At 36.9% G+C, this 22,397-nt stretch overlaps 1 protein-coding gene across 1 annotated transcript; it reads left to right on the forward strand.

Annotated features, from left to right (window-relative positions):
* The first annotated feature begins 125 nt into the window (after positions 1 to 125).
* LHX8 (LIM homeobox 8) lies at positions 126 to 22,071 on the forward strand. The gene is made up of 8 exons (XM_054566820.1): positions 126 to 212; positions 612 to 773; positions 4,475 to 4,596; positions 6,667 to 6,887; positions 7,411 to 7,514; positions 12,134 to 12,229; positions 17,836 to 18,019; positions 21,995 to 22,071. Exons 1-8 carry the CDS (start codon positions 138 to 140, stop codon positions 22,069 to 22,071), a joined length of 1,041 nt encoding a protein of 346 aa, XP_054422795.1. The 5' UTR covers positions 126 to 137.
* The last annotated feature ends 326 nt before the right edge of the window (positions 22,072 to 22,397 follow it).

The raw sequence follows: 22,397 nt of genomic DNA on the forward strand, positions 1-22,397 counted from the left end.
GCTGCACGCGCGGCCCGCGAGCTGGGGCCTTCATTAGCCCGCCCCGCGTGCGGAGAAGCCGAGGCTCTGGGCCGCGCGTGCGGGCTCGGAACTTCTCGCCTCTTTCTCCCCACTCCACCCCGCAGTGCCTGGGGCTCATGTCGGAAGAGTGCGGGCGGACTGCAGCCCTGGCGGCCGGGAGGACGCGGAAAAGCGCCGGGGAAGAGGGACTGGTGAGTGCGGAGGGACACGGGTGCTGGCGAGACTGGTCGCCGTGGGGGGCGGCCCAGGAAGAGGGGCTGCTGCCCCGCGCTCCTTCCCGGGCCCACCTGGCTCTCGGGGAGCGGGTGGAGAGAGGGTCTGGGGCGGGGCACCGCGGAAAGCCGAGCTGGCCCGGCGCGCTGGGCCGGCCTTAAGGCGCCCCGAGTCCTGGAGGTCAGGGGTCGCAGCCCCAGTGGGTGGTGGCTGGGGCTTGGACTCCGGGCTCGAGGGGACGGCGAGAAGTGAGACCTCACAAACCGGGCGGGAAGGCGGGGGTGCTGCTAGAGAAAGGGAGGGGAGACGGTGGGGGAACCCCCGGGGATCGGTGGGATTTGGAACCGCCTGCGACGTCGCCTCTCGGCTTCCTGCAGGTGAGCCCCGAGGGAGCCGGGGACGAGGACTCGTGCTCCTCCTCGGCCCCGCTGTCCCCGTCGTCCTCGCCCCGGTCCATGGCCTCGGGCTCCGTCTGTCCCCCTGGCAAGTGTGTGTGCAACAGCTGCGGCCTGGAGATAGTGGACAAGTACCTTCTCAAGGTAGGGAGGAGCCGCGAGGCCCACGGGGAGCGGGCTACCCGAGGAGCGCTGGGAAAAGGGAAGTTTCTTTTCCCCCCTCTTTTCCATTCAAGTTCTCCCTTGAGCTGGTAGGCTTTTAAAGCAAAACACACCAGACAGGGGCAACTCACGCGGTGGGAAAGGGTAGGGGAAGAAATCCTAGAATCTCCCAAGGTTTTGCAAAACAGCTCGTGTATGAAATGTCGTGCCTAGAAGTCCCGATACCCCGGGTGGACATACCGGAGTCAGCCGCCAACTTGTAGAGGAACGGAAATGGAGGAACTCTTTGACCCATTCTGAAACACAGTCCCGCCTGATTCCTTTTACTGAGCCCCGGGTTACGTAGGGTCTCTCCAACCCCGGCTACACCCGCACGCCGGCCTGCTTAAGAGAGTTCCAGGTCGGGGTACGTTGACTGATTCCCCTTTGCAGGGTCTCTCTTGGCGAGAACCACCTACGTGCTGTACAGGCTCATTTCTGGACAGATTTTTAACACAGCCTTTTGTTTATTTACAGTTACCTGAGGCTTTTCCAAAGTAAAAGTTCCTAGGAGCATTTAAATACAAATCATTTCAGTATCTTCGCTCGTCTTATTAAGGTTTAATACTTCAAGGCCACCCAGTGCTTTTTTTTTTTTTTTTAAATATCTCCAGGGTTCCGGAGTTTGGGGGTAAAATGGAAATTGATGTAAATTTACGGAGATAATAAAGAAGCCTGGGATGAAGTGCTTCAAATGATGGCTTGAGAGTAGATTGTCTGTCTTAATTTGTTTTACTTCCCTTAAAATAATTGTGGGGGAGTTTGGGAGTATAAATTCTGGCAGGCCACAGTTCTTGGTGCCATTGCCTGCAGGACCATGGTCCCATGTGTCTTAATCCTAATGCTATGGGTTTTCAACTTCAATACCTCTTTCAAACCACTGTTTAAACTAATGATCTCTCCTACACTGAATTAGTAGCAAACCAGTTCACTTTCTATTCCCTCTCCACCAACCCTCCCCCCGTTCCAGTTTTTCAAAAGAATTAATTATGGAGTGTATGAGTTCAAAAAGCAAGTTAGTGGGGGTCTTTAAATTTCGACCTCAATTTACAAAACTGCTTCATCTGTAAAGTGTAAATGATACCCTGTAGATACAACCCAGATAAAGCACCAAAAGACATTTCGGTAAAAACATTGAAAAGTGACTGAGTTAATCTTTATTGATGGTTAATTCTTAAAGGTGACAAATTAGCATGGCTTTCTCTTCAAATCTGCATTCTAAGAGTCTCCTTTCAATGCTTCTAGACTTGGGCCTTTTTGGATATTTCAAAGTCATCTTTTGGATCAAAACTAGATTATTTTCAACATGCCCTCTCAATAATGAGCATAATGTTTTAAGAATGTTTCTGAAGGGATCTATAAAGGCTTTAACACTTCATAGCAGAGAGGATATAGAAAAACCTTATTATAAAATGACTCTTAACACAGCCTCTGAAGTAGTTTCTAGTATTCATCTTTTATATGTTAAAAATATGTTTATATATTATATATTTGCATGACATAGAGTCCCTAAGTTATCTAAGCTCTCCTTGCTAGTAGGACTGGAGCCCTCCCAGTGAAGTCTTCCGCTTTAGTCATAGTCTACTTTCTTGTACATATTAGTACATTAGCTCTAACGAAAGGTTATTACTGTATGATTATATTAAAACTCCGAATTCTTAACTTTTCCATTTTGAGTCCTTATTCATCCAGATAAGTTTGAATTCAAGTCACTGGTTAAAAAAAAAAATTGTTAGACCTAGTACAGTACTTGAGAGTATACATTGTTTAATACAGAAAAACACCATATTGGGAGGAGGCACTTAAAATGGAGTTAGAACAAAAAAAGCACAAGATGAGGTAAATGTATCTATTGCCCCATCGAATACTTCAGTGCCCTGTTGTTTGGGTGGTTTTCTGTCTTGATCTTACATACACATACATATACAGGTTGAGTCACTACCAGCCATCAGGGAAGGTTTTGATTCTCCAGAATTTTCGCTCTTCACCTTACTTCCCTTTCTGGAAAAGAAATGAAAGATGAAAGAGGTTTTTAATTGTTTTGTTTTGTTTTTCTTTGGTTTTTAGTAAACTTTAAGGAAAGGTGAAAAATCAGGCATTAGATATGGCTTTAGAGAGTTAGAGGCTGGTCCTGTAACTCTGCCCTGAAGTCTGAATCTACCTTTTATTCCGATAATAAATAAAATAAAATAAAAACAGGTTAGATCAGATGGAAATGCAGAAGACGACCTTAAACAGTGGAGTACGAAAGAAAGCCCCTACTTGTAAACTTTAACTTAATTGGGCTCATTTTAGGGAAAAATAGAAGGGAAATATATCTATTTCCAGGACAGTATTCACCATTGTTAATGTTTTTTGTTACTTCTTTGCTATTTTACATGTTTTCTTACATAGTAAACAGGTATGTCTTTTGTAACAAAAGCAAAACTTTTACAATTTTACCAAAAGAAGTACATAACTGTAATTGGAAGCCAGTGAAACTTTTCTCCCCCAGCTTTGAAGTATCCTTTATAGTTCCTGAACAACAGTGATAGTCTGATAGACTCTTTAGACAGGTGATCTTTATTGTGAAATAATGTAGGAAAAGGTATATTTCACAATTTCCCCTTTTTCCAAATTAGTTCTTATTTTAGGCATTTAGATCCATTTGTGGTGTGTAACTTTTGTTTTTGCATCACTGCTGTTCTTTTCCATGAAATGTAACTAAACATAAACCTGATCCTGTGCCAGTTTAATAAGAGCAAACTTTAGGAGTCTGCATTAGAGGCAAGTTCAATCCAAAGGCTGAATTGTGATGCTTATGGTATGATGGTGACCATTTAAGGTGAGGGTAATTATGATTTGTTCCCTGAACTGATAATATTTCATATTCCTACTAAGAAAATATAAAGCACTGTAATTTATTAAATCACCATTTTATGCCTCACTTCTTGAAGTATTAATTACATCAGTGCTTGGGTGCCTTTTTAGAACCACTTTAGATTTATTTATTTTTCTCCAGTAGCCAAATCATTGAGTAGAGTTAGCAATACTGTACCCCTTGATTCTATTATTTAATGTTAAAGGGGAGCCTGGGCTTCTGCCATATCAACATTTAAATCTACCTTAGCATTTCTATTTTGTAAGCAAAATGGGTTGCCTGACTTCTTTATAAGGGTAAGTGTCTTTAAAAACTTCTTTTTCACTTTCTCTCTCATTTAAACTGGTGCACAGTTTATAATAATTTGGTCAAAATTAGATTGAGAAGTTGTGTGGTTTTACTTCTTTAGCTAACATGTTTCATAATCAGAAGATTTGGGTAAAAGAAAAAATAAACCAGTATATAGGACTTCAGAGTGTTCAAGAATTTTCCCTGTGTTCATAGAAGTTCCATTTTTAAAAAGAAAAACAATGAAGTCTTCAAAGGAATAAAATAACATTTTAACACAAAATGTAGAGTATGTTAAACTGTGATTTTTCTGGTTGGGTCTAAGAGAATATATCTACACACATATTTATGTAAATGACACCTTTTAGATGGAAGCATTCAGAGTGTGTATTGAAATAGTAAGGGGCCAGCTTTTTAAGTCGCCCAACACACAAAACCAAGGGATATCCTCTTAAGTCATAGAATGACTTCTCATCCTGCCCCTTTCCCTTCACAGGTGAATGACCTGTGCTGGCATGTTCGGTGTCTGTCCTGCAGTGTCTGCAGAACCTCCTTAGGAAGGCACACCAGCTGTTATATTAAAGACAAAGACATTTTCTGCAAACTTGATTATTTCAGGTACACTGTGACTTTTTTTTTTTTTTTTTTTTTTAGTAAGTAGATATTCCAAGAAATTATTATACAAAGAGAATTTTGTAAATAGGCTTTCTTGTCCAGTTTTATTTATTGGAGCCCAGGTTTTCTTACATAATAGATTTCAAAATGAGAATGCTTTATATTTTTGAGGTATAATATGTATTAAACCAAATAAAACAAGCATGTTTATATGTTTTAGGAATTCAGTGTACCAAAGCTAATTTTAAGTAATTATTCATTCCCATGTTGGCAAATGGGAGTTTTAGGTATTAAAACCAGGGAAACCTCTTTGCTGTACATAGGTATAAAGTATGAACTATAAGATGACTTATTGTAACAAAGCCCATGTTTGGGGGAAGGGTAAGATGAAATAACCAAGGGGAGGAGGAGCCCAGGGTCTGTTTAATGTTTTACCTGATCACTGTAGAGTAATCCCTAGTTATACACCTATCAAATGCCTGCGGTTTGGAGACTGTGATAAACCAAATTAATCAGAATTGACTATTCCAGTGTAAGAAATATACCAAATCTAATCATTCTGTCTAAATATCCTGTTTCTTTTGTCTGTTCTTTGACCTTTATTTTGTGAAATTACATTTGCCTAAGATATTAAATGTAACATTTTCTGTGTGATCTGTTCATGATTATTTAAATGAACAGTTTTTCTAGTATATAATTCAGTTCTTAATGGATAACTATCTAGATACTGAAATCATCCTCAAGCATGACTTTAAAAAATTACCATATTTTTTTCTTTATTTACATTTCCAAATGAAGAAGAATGTTCATTGTGAAATTGGGAAGTTAATATTATATAATGAAGTTTGTAATACTAATTATGTTGTTTATGCTCAATTTCAGAAACTGATTTCAGAGAGTTTAGTGACTGATTTGAATAAATTGCTAGGTAATTTAAAGCACTTCTTGAAATCCAGAGTCCTTTATTTCATAAAGTTGCAAAATTTTATAATTACCAAAAATGTATATTTCTCATCAGATATACTCTTCACTTTCTCAAAAATAGTAACAATTTTTCTTGTCTTTCCCTTAGGATATGTTAATCTTAAATTTTTATGGTAATCTAAAGACTCTTGAAAGATTTTGTTTCAGAGGTTTATTGGAGGTCTGGTTCTTTGGGACATGTTTATACTTCATATTTTATTATGTTCTGACAAAAAATTTTAGGATTAAGTTTTTCAGATTAATTTTTTTAATGGTAACACTTGTAAAGAAATATTAATGAATGGATCCATACATATATAGTTATCTAGTTTGATGTGGATATGCCAGGCCGTGACTAAGATTGTGAAAGGAGGCATGATGAAGTGTGTCCAGTCACTTGGACTGAGAGAAGAAAGGGATATTTGTATCTGGCACTTCGTTAAGAATCATCTGCATTTAATGTTCAGATGTGTCTTTGGAAGTTTTGGGTGATATTTCCCCTCTTCTTGTGGTTAGCAATGCAATAGTTTATTCACCAAAGGGAATATTTGAGTTTTTCTTCCTTTCATTCTTCCCAGTGTGAACAAGCTCTGTTTTTCTCATTCTTTGATAATATCAATTTTAAGTGTTTAAATGTTTTAACTTTAAGAAATGATATTTTAAAGCATTTTCTACTTATCTCAACTTGGTTTTAAGAAGTCATTATTTACATCTTCCCTGGTATGCTTTTGCGCTTTTACATTTCAGTCTGTGGTGTGTGTGTGTGTGTATTGTATCTTTTGTTTCTGGTAATTTGAAATGCACTGATATTTGTTACAAGAGAGATATTGAAATATATTTCATTTATTTTAAAAGGAAAGAACCCAATATTTCTTTAAAGTAACAATGAGAAGCTTTTGTTTTATAAATTGGTTTGAAGTATGACCATATCTTATCTTGATTGCTTACCATACTGACTTTTAGAGAAATAATCGATTCCTGTTTTATTTTCAAAAGATTTAAATACTTAGCTTAATCCAATGAGTAACATAACGCATCAGTTTAATCTTACATTAATGAATGCCTCACCAAGCTTTCCAATCCTCACCTCCTGCCCTTCCATTTATGCAGAAGGTATGGAACTCGCTGCTCTCGTTGTGGGAGGCACATCCATTCTACTGACTGGGTCCGGAGGGCCAAGGGCAATGTCTATCACTTGGCATGCTTTGCCTGCTTTTCCTGCAAAAGGCAACTTTCCACGGGAGAGGAGTTTGCTTTGGTGGAAGAGAAAGTCCTGTGCAGAGTACATTATGACTGCATGCTGGATAATTTAAAAAGAGAAGTGGAAAATGGTAAATATATACTTAAAATACTTTTGAGTTTTTTGGAACAGTGAATACAGGAATAAAAAGAATTTCTCCTTCGGGTCAGTTGAATGCATTATTTTGTGCAATGTGATTGTGGTAAAGCTCATTAAGCACTTCACTCTTAGTGATGGTGTCCATCTGTTTATTTGCAGGGAAGGCCATGCTGTGTGTATCAGCGTTGTGCCATATTCTAAGTCAACAGCTGGGGGTTTAGGATTCTGGTTTTGCTTTTTGTAACTAGCCATTTCCCTGTCCTTGCCTTCCTAAGGATGAGCTTCAGATGTGTGCTTACAACTTTCTGCATGTGTGACTAAGCATTCAAACCTACAAATGGAATATTGTTTTTACAGTGTTGTCTAGTGTGTTTAAAAGCTTAACTCAAGGGGTTTGGCAATCTAGAAGATGTATACAATTTCACTCCAAGCCAAGAGATGCAAGCAGCTTATTATTGCATGACTGGTGGACCCATCTGAGTTACCAACATTTGTGGTGTGTTTTTTAAATATAGGTAATGGGATTAGTGTTGAAGGCGCCCTCCTCACAGAGCAAGATGTTAATCATCCAAAACCAGCAAAAAGGGCTCGGACCAGCTTTACAGCAGATCAGCTCCAGGTAGACTTGACAATGAGTTTATGATTTGTGAAGCCCCTCCCTGCCAAAACCCAACAACCAATCCCTATGCTGTCGAAAATCATTTTTATGTTTTCAAAATGCTAGCCTATTCATTTTCTGAAAAATAACTTGGCGAATGTACAAAATATACTTTTTTCCCTAAAATATTGATCCATATTCCCAGAGTTATGATATGTACAAACCAGTCACTCAAGCTTTGTTTTCTGTGTTCTACTGGCATTGACATCAAAGTGGAAACAAAATGTTGGTCTCTCCCGACTTCTTGATAGAATCACTTTAATCCAGGCTTTGACATAACTATGTGTAATTGCGACAGAAGATGAAATATTTTGGGATGCAACAGAGAGTCATACAATGTGTGTGTGGGTCTATGAGACACTAATGTGTTAATCTTTTAAAAACTGCAATGAGTCTTTTAATGGACAAGATTATACATTTTCTGAGAAGGTTGATAATGAACCTGAAAAGGGAGGGATTATTTTCATCTTAGTGGCCCTAAATATAATTGTCAGAGGTTGATTTATGTAAATTGTCAAGAAAATTATTAAATAATTACTCCTTGCTTTGTATATAAGTCTATAAATATAATGGTTCTTTCTGGCATTTTTTTAAAGATAAAAAATCATGTTTTCTAAAAGATTAATGTGGCTGAGGTATTTTATGTTAAGGTAAAGTAACAATTATTGAGCACCTACCATGTACTGCTGGGTGCTTTACACATTGTATTCATCTTAGCTCAGACTTTAACGGACATTTATACAATGTTAACAAATGAGTGAAAGTAATTTTTGAAAAACCACATATAACGTTGTAAGACCTCCCAGTACTTAAGATGAATACGAGTGTTTCAAGAAGAGAATTTTTATTTTGAGAATGATTAAGAAAGAAAACTTGATGTAACACAAATATTCCGAGGTAACTTAACAGTATTGGAAAGCAATCTAGAATTAAAATCTAAAGCCATTCAGAAAAATGTTCAAATGATTATTTTAAATTTCTTAACTTAGGCATAGAATAAATGGTCGATACATAATCAATGAAAGATAAGGCAATGGAAAGAAATATCTCTGTTTGAGCCTTGCTTTTCTGGGTGCTTTATGGGAAGATCAGATAAAGCCCTGAATTACAAGATATGAGTACCTGTGAGAGATCTGGCAGCAAATGCCCAGTAGCTAAGAGATGTGTGAGAATAAATAAAGGTGTGTGTACAAAGAGAATCTTTAACAAAAAATATATTCTTTTTTAAAATTTTTATTTATTGGTTTTTAGAGAAGGGAGAAAGAAAGACACATCAATTTGCTGTCTCTCTCATTGATGCATTCATTTGTTGTTTCTTGGTTGATTCTTGTATGTGCCCTGATCAGAGATCAAACCTGCACATTTGGCATATTGGGATGATGCTCTAATCAACTGAGCTACCTGGCTAGGACCATTTATTGTTTTTAAAATTGGCCATTCCCATAAGGGCTGGCTATAATTTTAATTATAAAACTGATTTGATATAAAAATTTATTATTAAAATTATAATTATGAAAATATGCAACCACTTTAGGTATATAGACAGTCTCATATAGGAAGATAAATACTATTTAAAAAAGGGAAAAATATTTGTGGAGGACTTTATGTGCCAAGTCCCATAACACTTTTTCTCTACATTATCTCTTTTAAGTCTCACAACAATTCCTTGATGTAGGTGGCCTCATCCAAGAGGTGCAGGAACTTTCCTCAGGGTTGATTGCCAAAGGAAGGGGAGAGAATAGATTTGAACTTTCCCGCCAAACCTCTGGTCTTTTCATTTTGTTTGGCCTCCGAGGAGACCATGATTCTGTGCCGAACAAAACTCCACTTAATTGTAGGAACAGCTAGAACAAAAGAATAAAATTCTGAATCTTATAGATAGCCTTACAGTTTTAATTGCACATATGCACAAACTATTTAATCATGCTTTATTAAATTAAAATGTGCTGTGAATCATGTTTTAAAAAAACTTGGAATCATAAGTTTTGAAAAATAAAAGCAGAAATGATATGTTTTCAAAGCATGTTTTCACTTATTCAATATTTATTAGTATGGGATGACTGAAATAAGTGAGACACAATTCTTGTCCTCAAGTGGTTCTTCATAATTTAGGAATCTGGGATATCTGTAGATTTTTTAAAAACTTGAATTATTATATTTTGCCAGAGCCTCTAACAAAACATCTGATGATGTACCCTCATTGTCAAATTGTCCTACTTTCAGTAAAATAATAAAATATGGTAGGTGATCAGTAAGTCAAGACTGTTCATGAAGTACCTGCTTTAAACAGCAGAGTTAAAATGGGAGAAGGTAATACTTAAAAATTCTTCTTTAGAAATCTATGGAAGAAAAAGTAGTTTCACACTTACAAAATAAAATACCCTTTTGTGTTGGCATGAATATTTCAAATATTGTCTCATTCGTAGAAATGATATTTAAGAAGTTTCAGCCAATATTAATGGTTTGCTTATTGTAGTTGGACACATTTGCTCAATTATTATTACATGCTAAGGTTAGCACCTACTTCAGTCTACTTTCAGGTTTAGTTGGTCAGCTGCTACTATGCAGAATCATGACATTTCTGGCAGAATTTCCAGCCTTAAAATAATGAGTGTCTCTAGAGGCTTACTCCTTGACCATTTTAAAAGAGCTCAGAGAAGGAGTAGGTTGAGTTTTGACATCATTAGTGACTGGAGAATAATAAAACTAAGTTAAAATTAAATGGGTGTTTTATTGTGTGTGAGACTAAACATTGATAAGTACATCTTACTTTTCCCTTAGCATATTCCAAACCTAAGCCATCAGTGTTGATTCAAGTTTTGCTTCATTTTTTGATGAGAAACTGCTTTATCAAATGTAATTTGGTTTCGTTATTAAACATGAATTTGAAATGCATTTGTGAAAAGCATGCTGTTTTTGTTCTATGAATTATCAATTGTGGCTCTGAAAGCAAATGCCTTTCTTCTTCAAAATTAAAAAACAAAGACAATCTGTTCATTCTTTTTTCTCTTTGAGATTTCCAAACTCTGGTTTCTATCAACACAACTGTATTTGCCTATGAAATAACACATTTGAAGTAGGACAGGAAGAATGAAGTCAACTAAGTGAGATTATAAACTTTTAGGTTGATTCTACCCAATTTTTAAAGCAAAAATACACATGCCGTTTAAGTGAGTGTGTGAACAGAGTTGGACAGGAAGCCAGGGATATGTTATTCTAGAAGAGTCACTAATCAGAGAACTTAACTGAAAAAATGTATAAATTTGTAAACCTCATAAGGTTTCCTGGAAGAGCTTTGGTCTTTTTCACCACACTCTCTTCAGATCTTCCTCACTTTGTCAAGTTCATTCTGTCACAAGCTCTTAAGTACAAATGCTATTGACAAGAATGGGGATACAAAGAATAAGACATTCCCTTTGCCCTCAAGAAACTCACTTTCCACTAAGGAGAGCTAGTGTTGCCCAAGAATTACTTTGCGATCCCGTGAGAAGTGCGGTGGCAGAAGATAGCGTCATAGGAGCATGATAGAGGAGAATGTAATTAATAGTGCCTGCTGCAAATAGTGTCCAGACTAGCAGAGCTTGAGGGCTCTAGTTAGGTTGGTTGCACTACCCCCATCCCGTGCTCATGGACGTGCAAAATCGCGTTAAATGCCTCTCTTATTCTTTATAATCTCTTTATATTTCACATTTCCCTCAACTGATTGACTTTTAACTGGTAAAATACAAATATCCCACGTGATGCCTATGGCTAACCTTTTCTGAAAGAATCCAAAAGTCCTTAGCTTGTGCTTTCATTCTGGTACTCCCTCCCTCCCTCTCTTCATGCCTCTCTCTTAACCTTGTATTGTTGGTAGTTATTGGCATATCTGTATCCTTCTGCTGGGAAGTTGAAATCAGGGACAGTTTTTCATGTTTCACTATCTCAGAGCACTTAGCACAATGGTTACAATCCAAAGGTTCACATCAGAATCACCTGGGGGCATTTTCCAACATATAGATGTTTAGATTCCAAGAAACTCTTATTCGGTGAGCTGCTGGGTGTCTCTCTTTAAGATCCCACATATTCCTTTGCATAGAGCAGATGTTCGAAACAATTAAGGAATAGTTACAATTCCATGGAATACATTTGTTGCACTGTGTGCCATTTGCAGACTAATAAAAAATGTAGGAGCCTGAAATCTGTTTAGCTCAGTAGAGGTTGGAGATAATTGTGATATGATTTTTGTATTTTAAAAAGTTTTCTAATGCTAGCACTTTTTAACACAATGGGGAAAAAAACAGTAATGACTTAATACTATTTATGAATTTTATTTGTGGGTTGTAAGAAGGGAAGGAAAGAAAAGATGAGAGACAAGTTTTTATGTTGCAACTGATGATTTTTTAAAAGATCTTAACATAGTAACTTTTGTGTAAATTTACAAAATATGCATTGTTTTCATTTATACATATTTCCCCATATTGATTTTCAAGTAATAAAATACAAGTATCCAGTTTTCTTGCATGTTTTCTTTCCAGTCATCAAAATGCAGAAAATTGATTATTTTAGCTACTTACTACTTAAATTTTTTTAAACAACAGGTTATGCAAGCACAATTTGCTCAGGACAACAACCCAGATGCACAGACCCTCCAGAAACTGGCAGAAAGGACAGGCTTGAGCAGACGTGTGATACAGGTGATTATTTTAAACACTAATCAAGAGACTCTAAAATTTCTATTCTAGGTCTTTATGAGTGTGCTTTGTTTTGTAAAGACTTGTCAAAGCATTAGCTTCTCATTAGAGGTTTCTTCACACTCTAATTTTTTTTTTTAACCTGATAATTAGCAGTCTTGGGCTGGGCTACCATTTGTTAAATGACTTACTGTACAAGTTACTTCATTCAGTGCTCATAGCAACCCTGAGATCCTCAGGCTAAAAAAGACAGCTGTGGTTTTGGGATAGATCTGGTTCTGAGGTCAGTATTTTTTTCTACTTTTCTATGATTGTGTATGTAAGTGAGTATGTATGTGTGTAAGGGATGCTGATGGCCTTTGTTTAAGGTACAGGCAGAGGGAGTAATCTGAATGAAGCTAGGGAAGGATGAGTTAGAGCAGATTTATGTTTGCAAACTGTGGGAGAAGAACTGGTTGGAGATGAACTTGGAGAGGCGTGTAAAGGCAGAGTTCTTTCCTGAGCAGGAGAAAGCCAAGATATGAAATTTAGGAAGAAAAGTTTGGTGACAGTGCATGGGGAGAATTAGAGTTGAGAGAGGGTAGACAGAGACAGGCAGATTAGTTGGGATGTCCAGAAAAGTAGTAATTTTTTTAAAAGAAACTTATCTGGTGTGGTGGCCTAGAGTTGGAGAAGCATTTTATGATTGTACACTGATCAGCAGGTGCTGGATGCTAGAGAGACAAGAAGAGGACCAGGCACTGTAATGGGGAAGCAGAAAGAAGTCAAAGATGATTCTTAAATTGAAAGTCAAAGTACTCATGGAAATGGTACTATGAATAGGAATATGAAGGTCAAAACAAAGCTAGTTTTGTAACTTGGAGGGAGATGAATTTCCTTTCCTCTCTGCTAATTACACAGAGATGGTGCCATCAGCAAATAAACAGGTACTCTCAAGGATGAACAGAACTCAAGCAAGGAGATTTAATGCTATGAAATTGGGTAGGACCCTTTAGAAAAAGATTATAGACAGTACAAATTGAAGGATGGATTTTAGGGAGAGAACAGGGTAAGAAGTGCTGTTTGAGTGGCACATAGTAACAGCCAACATGAATGAAGGGGTCTGGGGAGCACCGTGGAGGCTGAAGGGGTGAGGCGGGCTCAGGATAGAGATAGTCAACTGTGTCAAGTTCTTCTTGAAAGACCAGGGAAGTGGAAAATCTTAAATAACATTCAGAATTCAAAAAATTAAGGCCTTGATGGACGTTGAGTCTGGTCTCTGCAAGGGAATACAGGAAAAGGTAGATTTCACTCATGAGGTAGAACTTTCTCAGTGGGAAAGCCACAAAACCATCATGGCCTACCATTGCAGGCACTGAGTTTCCTGTGCCTGGAAGTGGTGCGTCCTTCGCTGAGGTCAGTCGTACACAATGGGCTGAGGGTTCCTTCTAATCTGAAACTCTGCAGCAGCTGTCAGATTTCATGACTTCTGTATTTTCTGAGACTTTTTCTAAGTATTTGAAGAAGTAAGGAACTCAGACATCTCTCGTCATATTCATGTATTTCAGTCACCAGTATTATGAGCAAGTTAACTTCATTCTGCACACTAGAACTTGGAGAATATATTGTAGTATGGTGGCTTTTAATATGTGAGGATGGGGGTGGGGGTAGGGAAGAGGCAGAGGAGGGTATAATGGGGATAAATGGTGATGGGAGAAAACTTGACTTGGGGTAGTGAACATGCAATACAATGTACAGATGCTGTGTTGTGGAATTGTGTACCTCAAACCTGTATAATTTTGTTAACCAGCATCAGCCCAGTAAATTCAATAAAAAAAAAAAGTGGATTGAATTTAAATATTTCTGATAAGATAGCAAAGAAAGGAATATTAGCATGCAAATATATGTATACAGGGTGGGCCAAAGTAGGTTTACAGTTTTTTTTGTATGGAAAATAATATAATAATACATAACACAATAATTAACTCTGTTTCACACACTCACAACTATAAATCTACATTTTCCTCATCCTGTATATTACTTGTGTATATACACATGTGTATATAATTTAAATATATAGTCCACAGTATTTTTGGAGAAGTAATTACTGTGATCTCAAATAGTGATCATGATCTATTTGCCCAGCCTACTTCCTGGCATTGAGCACACTTTAAAGAAGTTAAAGAAAAGAAGTTTAATTACTAAGCCTTTATTTTAATATGCAAACTAGGTTATATGCAAAGATTAGGTAGAAACAATGGTCTGATACACAGAGATGATCTCACCTTTACTGGCTAACGTCTACTTACACATTAGGAACAGAGCAGATTGTCATTGTACTAAAATATACAGATTGTCATTGTACTAAAATAGAATAAAAATGGATGATTTTACTTTTAACACTCTTCATCTAGATAAAATCACTATTCAGATACCCTTTCAGAGAGGTGAATTATAAGTTGTATACCCTACAGATATTTCTTTCAGTCACTGTTCTGGGACTACCTTTTCTTATTAAGAGTGACATCATTTTTATTGTATCACATATTGAGCATAAAATAATTTATTTCATTTATTTCCAGTTTTTTATCATGCAAATATATCAATGAACAACATTGTATACGTACCTTGCACGTTCGTTCAGTAGTTTTGACAAGATAAATTTATAGAAGTGGGATTATTGAGTCAAAAGATAAAACATTTTTAGGGCCTTTAACTGATAGTACAAAAAGGTATTTATGATCCTGCCTCTTCCACAACCATGTGAATCCTGAGTACCTGTCGTTCTTTAACATCCTGTCCAATTATGGTAGTCAGAAAATCTTATTTTTATATTTTTTTCATTATCAGTGAACTTTAACAAATTTGCTTATTTTGTCATTTTACAAGTTGTTATTTAGCCCCCTCTTCTATTGGTTTGTTTCTTCTCTTACCATCTTTCTTTTACTGATTTTCATTTCCATGTTAAATTTTTATAGTTTATCAATTTTCTTGTTATTTTTTCCCTCACGTAGAACTAATGTTTATATTTTTTGTATTCAGACTTTCCAATATGTTTTCTCATATCTTTGGTTTTTCCCTTAGACATTATGATTTCAGTTATTTACACTGATACTTTATCTGGAATTGACTTTTGGTTACATGTTATGTAGAGATTTTTCTATTTTTTCCTCCCAAATAATTGCCTAGCTTTCTTATTTTTTCCATTTTTTTATTTGTTGATTTTTAGTTGTTCCACTTATTTATACATTCATTGGTTGACTCATGTATGTGCCCTGACCAGGGATCAAACCCACAATCTTGGTGTATCGGGGTGATGCTCTAATCAACTAAGCTACCCAGCCAGGGCTACCCAGCTTTCTTAAATGAGTATTATGCCATGCCTTCTTAAATCAGTATTATGCCTAGCCAATAATTTAAAATTCCATCTTTTCATACACTACATTTTTATATTTGGCTTTTTGGACTTTCAAAGAGGTACATTTTATGCATTTGTCTTTTGCTGAATGTCTACATGACCTGCTTTTAGCTTATATAGTTTACAACATAGAACTCAAAAAAGTTTTTAAGTATATTGTTTAGAATAAGTTTTAACTCTTGTTAGAGGTTGTGAAACAAAAGGAAGAAATCTTAAGTCAGTGAGGAGAGTCGCAGGACTTCCGTTTGAATTCTGAAGCTAAGTAGCCCTCACATCAGAAGGTATTTTCTCAAGTCTGGTGTCCTTAGCTATATTTTACAGTGCAAATTACATGACACTTAGTGTTTCCAAACCTCTCTCTGCTGATTACCTGTTGATGATCTTTCCAAGGAACTATTAGAATCAGCATTATGGGAGTTATTCTGCTGTTTATGTCATGCCTTCCTTATGTTTACTTCCAAAGTCTGGAATTTTTTAAAAACGACTGCGTAGGTCCCACCGAACATATAATCTACTGGAGACATAAGATACTTTGAAGAAACTCTGGGAACCACGGCGTTATGTGTATTAGGTTGTACGTAGTCCTCTGGTTATATGTCTTCTAGACACTGTCCAGGAAAAGGCAGGTGGAGAATGTGTGAGTGTATCCGATCGGCTGGGTGGATGACAGTCTTGGCATAAGGAGCCTGTGGAGGGGACTGTGACTGGAGACTTTGGGTGCGGTCTCCGTATAGGTGTCTGAGAGTCTAACACTCCAGGAGAGGGAGAAGGCTGCGACTTCCCACTCCTTTTCTTTGATAGGTGCTTACGTCTTGTTCCTGAAATTCCTTGGTGCTCCCTTTCAGCCACCTACTCAGGGCTGCACATCCCATTACATTATTCATTTTTATTTCTTTCGTTTTAAACTTTTCGGTTTATATTTTACCAGCCCTCTATTTCTGAATCCCAACGGCAGGGTGTGTCTTAGAAATGAAGCCAACTTTTTCATATAAATGTTTTTCTCAGCTTCTTTCAATTCCACATTATTTAGACTCCATTCTCTTTTGCCAGCCCCGCGATTCTCTTATGTCCCTGACCTTTCCCTGGCCTTTGCCTGAAACCCCAATTTTCATATTTTAGCCTCCTTAAAGATTTTTTAAAATTTTTATTTATTTTTAGAGGGGAAGGGAGGGAGAGAGGGAGAGAAGCATCAAAGTGTAGTTGCCTCTTGCACACCCCCTACTGGGGACCTGGCCCACAACCCAGGTAAGTGCCCTGAATGGGAATCGAATTGGTGACCCTTTGGTTCACAGGCTGGAGCTAAATCCACTGAGCCACACCAGCCATGGCTCCTTCAAGTTTTTATCCCTCCACTTCTCATTCCTCTCATCACAGAATTGTTTGCTGTGAAGGCACATAAATGCTACAATTAAGTTTTATCTTATGGCATGAAGTTCAAACACAGGTCGTTTTACTGCTGGAAACGTTCTGGGCAGTCCAATTTTACCTACCTGACCTGGATACAAAACTCTGCCTGCCCTGAATTTGCTTCCGTTATTTCTGTGAAAGACTGGACAAGAAGGTGATTAGCTCTTTACATTTTATGAACTGTTTCACCAGTGTTTATATTTTATTCTACTTAAATATTACTAGTTTTTTTCCTTATTATAAGCCTGACCTTAACATGCATCTTAGGGAATAAACTATGTATTCACTAGGAGAAATCGAAGCCAGCAGGTTAAAATGTGTCCGGAATAACTGAATCAAGGGGTTTGTAGAAAGCTTTTAGTTCTCAGTGGGGATTTTAATCATTTGAAAAAAAGACTTGAAATAAGTCCAGCAGGTGTCTAAGAATACATTTAGTAGCATATTTTTTTGAAGTTATGCTTAAAAGGCTTTTTCTGTTTCCCTTTTTGTCCCAAATGCCAGTAGTAAAACCAAGGAAACTCTGAAATTCTTGAGTCCTCTGCCCCTTTTTATTTTGGAAGATGCTGATTTAGTGTAGAATTGGCTTTTCAGTAAATCTTCAAATAGTTATTGTCTGAGTGAAGAAAATGACCATTGGTATTTGTGTGAAGTTATTTCTCTTCTATCTATGAACTTTTCAAAAACTTACTTAGATTTATACTGTGCTTATATGGGAGTGTAGTTGAGGTTGCATCCCTTTTTAAACTGAGTTGTAACGCACTCAGAAGCTGATATGTGACATGGCTACATTGCTTTTCTCCCTCAGGTGTGGTTTCAGAATTGTAGAGCGCGCCACAAGAAACACGTCAGTCCTAACCACTCCTCCTCTGCCCCGGTCACTTCTGTCCCGCCCTCCAGGCTGTCTCCACCCATGTTAGAAGAAATGGCTTATTCTGCCTATGTGCCCCAAGATGGGACGATGTTAACTGCGCTGCATAGTTACATGGATGGTAGGTATCCTAACATTTAACAGCTGTCTCCCAAGCAGTCAGTAACTGACAACTTCTAGCATTAGATTACCGATGAGATTCATATTTTGAAATATTACCTCAGTAGTTGCTGGAAAACATTATAGGGGTTTAGTAGGGAGCGAAACTACACATTCTTATTTCTGTGACTGTATTTTAAGGGAGAAGTTTAACCATCGCTTTACAACTAAAATACAAATATTGATATTGACTCTTAGTGCTTGATTTCTACTTAGGGAAAATTTTTTTGTTTGGTTTTTCACCTGATAAATATTTAAATAATTTATTTTCCTATGGTCAGAGAAAGTATTCACACTCAGATTTTTAGATTGGAGTTCACTTAGTTTTGTTAAACTTTTTTATTGAAATAAACTTACATATAGCAAAGTGCACAGTAATAAAAACACAACATGATAATTAATAAAATGAACATATCCATGTAAATAACGCCCAGATGAAGTAGTAGACCATACTAACACCCCAAAAGCTTCTCTTATGTCCTCTTCCAATCATTATCTTTTTTTTGTCCAAAGTAACATTGCCTTGACTTCTAAAACCATGTTTTACTCTTGCCTTTTTGTGAGCTTTATACAAATAGAAACGTACAGAATGTATTCTTCTGTGCCATACTTCTTTCAACTATATCATTTATGAGATTCATTTGTATTGTTTCAAGAATCAGTGATTTGTTTGTTTCAGTTGTTATATAGAATTCTACTGTAGGAATATTCCACAATTTGTCCACTCTGTGGTTGATAGACATTTGTGCTATTTCCAATTTGGGCTTTTCTGAATATGCTGCTATGGATTTTATTGTAATTGCCTCTTGGTGCACATTAATTCACACTTGTATTTGTTATATACCTGGGAGTGGAACATAGGGTCATAGGCTACACATATATTTAGATTTTAGTTGATTTTGCCAAACTGTTTCCCATAGTGAATGAAGCAGTTTACACTTGGACCAGCAGCACATGAAAGTTCAAGGGGCTCCACATCCTAACATTTGATATGGTGTGTCTTCTTAATTTTAGCCGATTTGATGGTTGTATTGTACTATCTCATTATTTTAATTTGCTTTTCTCTCAGTGACTGATGAGATTGAGCGTTTTTCATTGGGCACCTTTGTATCTTTTTTTGTAAAGAGTCCATTTTTATCAGTTGCCTGTTGAGTTCATCTGTTTTTTTTTTTTCTTGATTTGTTTTCATTCTTGCTATATTCTGCATATCAAGGGCTTTTTTTAAATGAATATATGTGTTGTGAATGCCTCCTCATGTTCAGTGGCTTGCCTTTTTATACTTTATTAAGGGAATGTTCTTCTGTTGAGCACCAGTTCCTGATTTTAATGTCGTTCATCGTTTTTTTTCCTTCATGGGCAGTGCTATTCTGTGACCTGTTCAAGAGATTGTTCTTATTCAACAATAATGATGATATTCCTGCAATGTTGTCTTCTAGAAATTTTATTTTATCTTTGGCATTTAGATTTACAATCCGTCTGGGATTGAATTTTGTACGTGGTATGAAATAGGGGCAAAGCCTATTGTTACTTTGTTGAAAATACAAATTTTTCGGCTGCTTTGTAGCACCCCGCAGTTGATAGAAATGAAGTGTCCATATGTATCTGTTTTATTGGTGTATTTATTTTATGTTACTACCTAATTATTATTTATATTAATACCTAACTTTTAATTATGCTAGGCCTATAATTCTTGATATCCAATAGTACAAGTCTTCCTATTTCATTGTTATTCAGGTTTGTAGATTTTATCCTGAATTTTATCCTAAATTTTAGCAGCTTGTCGATTTCTGCCCCCAAAAAAGGAGAACAATTGTGATTTTGCTACAGTCTATTGTAGGAAATTATTATCTTGGTAATAATGTCTTTCTTATCATGAACTTTGATTATTTATTAAGGTCATCTTCAAATGTTCTCTTATAGTCTAATCTTGTATACCTTTTGTTAGGTTTATTCATAAGTATTTGTTTTGATGCACTTTTTAAAAAGATTTTTTAAAATTAATTTATTTTTAGAGAGGAGAAGAGAGGGAGAAAGGGAGGGAAAGAACCATCAATGTGTGGTTGCCTCTCACATGCCCTCTGCTGGGGACCTGGCCTGCAACCCAGGCATGTGCCCTACACTGGGAATTGAACCAGTGAACCATTGCATCACAGGCTGGCGCTCAATCCACTGAGTCACACCAGCCAGGGCTGTTTTGATGCACTTATAACTGGTATTTCCTCTGTAGGTGGAAATCTAGGTTGACAGCTTTTTTCATCACTTCGAAGATATAACATTTTTTTCTGGCCTCCATTGTTTAGAATATGGATAGTTAATTAACCAGATAGCACTTATTGGTAAAGTCAGCTGTTGCTGTTACTCTTGCTTCTTTGAAAGTAAATGTCTTTTTTCCTTAGCATTTCTTCTTTGTGTTTGCTTTTCAGTTTTATTATGATGCGCTGCACTAGATATGCTTCTTGAATTTCTAGTTTCACATGTTTTTGCCCTCATGAAAAATTTTCATATTGTCCAGACTTTTGACCTCCCATGCTTTAGATATTTCCTTCTAACTTATCTTCTAGTTCACTAATTCATTCTCTATAATACGATGTAAAACTTGTCCATCGAGTTCTTAATTTTAGTTATTACAACTTTAGTTCTAGAATGTACATTCCATTCTTTTATACAGTTTCAATTTCTGTGCTGAAATAATCTATTTCAGCATTTTGTTCCTTAATAAAGTTATTCTATTAACTAGAGTTATAATAATGTCCATGTCTGATAACTCCAATATCTGGATTTTTGTAGGTCTGTTCTATTGTTTTTGTTTTTTCCTCTTTGATTTCAGTCAAGCCATGTCTTCTTCTTTGCCTTGTTATTTATTTATTTTTTATTGCACTTCATATGTTGGGTATGAACACCTAGAAATAACTTGAGGCTCTGGGTAATAATCTTCCACCAGAGAGGATTTAGTCTTGCCTCTGGCAGGGAGTTAGGCTAGGGGAAGATCAACTTAACCCAAGCAGGCATCAGTCTTCAGTAGGGGTGGTGTATTTCAGATTTAGCCTGTAAGATCCCAAACAAAGCCTGTCTTGTTTACTTTGTTTCTGTTGGCTTTTAACTATGGCATCTCTTCAGTGGTCCCTGATCTTTATTTGTTTTCCACCACCCAGCCAAAGTCTAATTCCTGAAAACTCTGCTGCTCTCCATCTCAGCCTCTCATGCATTTATTTTAAAATGGTCAGTAACTTGGGGAAAAGTAGCCTCATTTTATCTCTCCTCTTGGAGTTGACTGCCTTGGTCTCTCCTTCATGTGCCTTCAGACAGATTTTTAAAACTTTTGTCCAGCTTTCCTAGTTTCTCTCAGAGAGAGGTTGTGTTTGAGGCAACATAGAGCTTGCTGAGGGTGGGATCTTCATTTTAGGTTTGGTTAAATAAAAAAAATCAGAACCTGTATTGTTGTAATCATTTACTTAATGCTAGCATCAAAATTGGACATGCTGACCTGAATGACTGCTGTGTTGCCTGAGTCAATGTATTTTCATCTGTTTAGGGAAGAGAAAGTGAAGCATTCATAGATGAGAATTTGAGGTCATCCTCTCTACAAAACACCTTCATGTGAAAGCTAGCAACGTACCTGCCGACAAAGTTCATGTGTCTTTCTGGGGGCAGGGTAAAGTGCAGTGAATGGGGTATGGATGGAGGACATTCAAGTGGCGAAAGCTGTGGCGCAACATAAAGATTTAGGGGTGAGCCATTCCTAGATTCTCATTTAATAATATACTCATGATGTTGAATAAGTTAGTTCTTCTGCTGAGCTTAGTGGGATGAGTGTAGCTTAGTGCCCTTGGCTGTAATGAGTAATGAAAGCACATTGCCTTGGATTGTTTTTGTTTGTTTTGAAATCAGTTTTATTCACCCTGCAAAACTGATCCACAAATTTCTTTCTATTTTGTAGCTCATTCACCAACAACTCTTGGACTCCAGCCCTTGTTACCCCATTCAATGACACAACTGCCAATAAGTCACACCTAATTTCTTTTTTCAGGGATAGAAATGATTAAGGATATAAACTTGTCATTTATTATGTATAAAACACCATTGAAAAGATTAGCATTAATTTTTTATTTAACATCCAAAGCATTTCCAACATCACTTTGCTGCCCAGGTATGTATCTACAGTTGGCCTGCAAGACACTTTTATTGATTTTTCATTTTTTGTAAAACTTATGTTTACAAGAAGAAAACAAATCAAAAGTTTTTTTTTGTATTGTCTGGAAATAGTTCACTCTAGTGTGTATCTGTTAATTTATTTGTCATCAAAAGAGCACTTTGCCTAAAAGAAAGGACTGACAAGTGTG

The sequence above is a fragment of the Pteronotus mesoamericanus genome, unplaced genomic scaffold (assembly GCF_021234165.1).
Source record: "Pteronotus mesoamericanus isolate MK-2021 breed Mesoamerican mustached bat unplaced genomic scaffold, CSHL_Meso_final contig_181, whole genome shotgun sequence".
Lineage (NCBI taxonomy): Eukaryota > Metazoa > Chordata > Mammalia > Chiroptera > Mormoopidae > Pteronotus > Pteronotus mesoamericanus.

Excerpts from the sequence above, each read along its gene's own strand:
- LHX8 (XM_054566820.1), top strand. The coding sequence starts at position 138 with ATGTCGGAAGAGTGCGGGCGGACTGCAGCCCTGGCGGCCGGGAGGACG. Across the intron at positions 213-611 it reads GCGCCGGGGAAGAGGGACTG|GTGAGCCCCGAGGGAGCCGG; the intron begins GTGAGTGCGGAG and ends GGCTTCCTGCAG. Across the intron at positions 4,597-6,666 it reads TGCAAACTTGATTATTTCAG|AAGGTATGGAACTCGCTGCT; the intron begins GTACACTGTGAC and ends CCATTTATGCAG.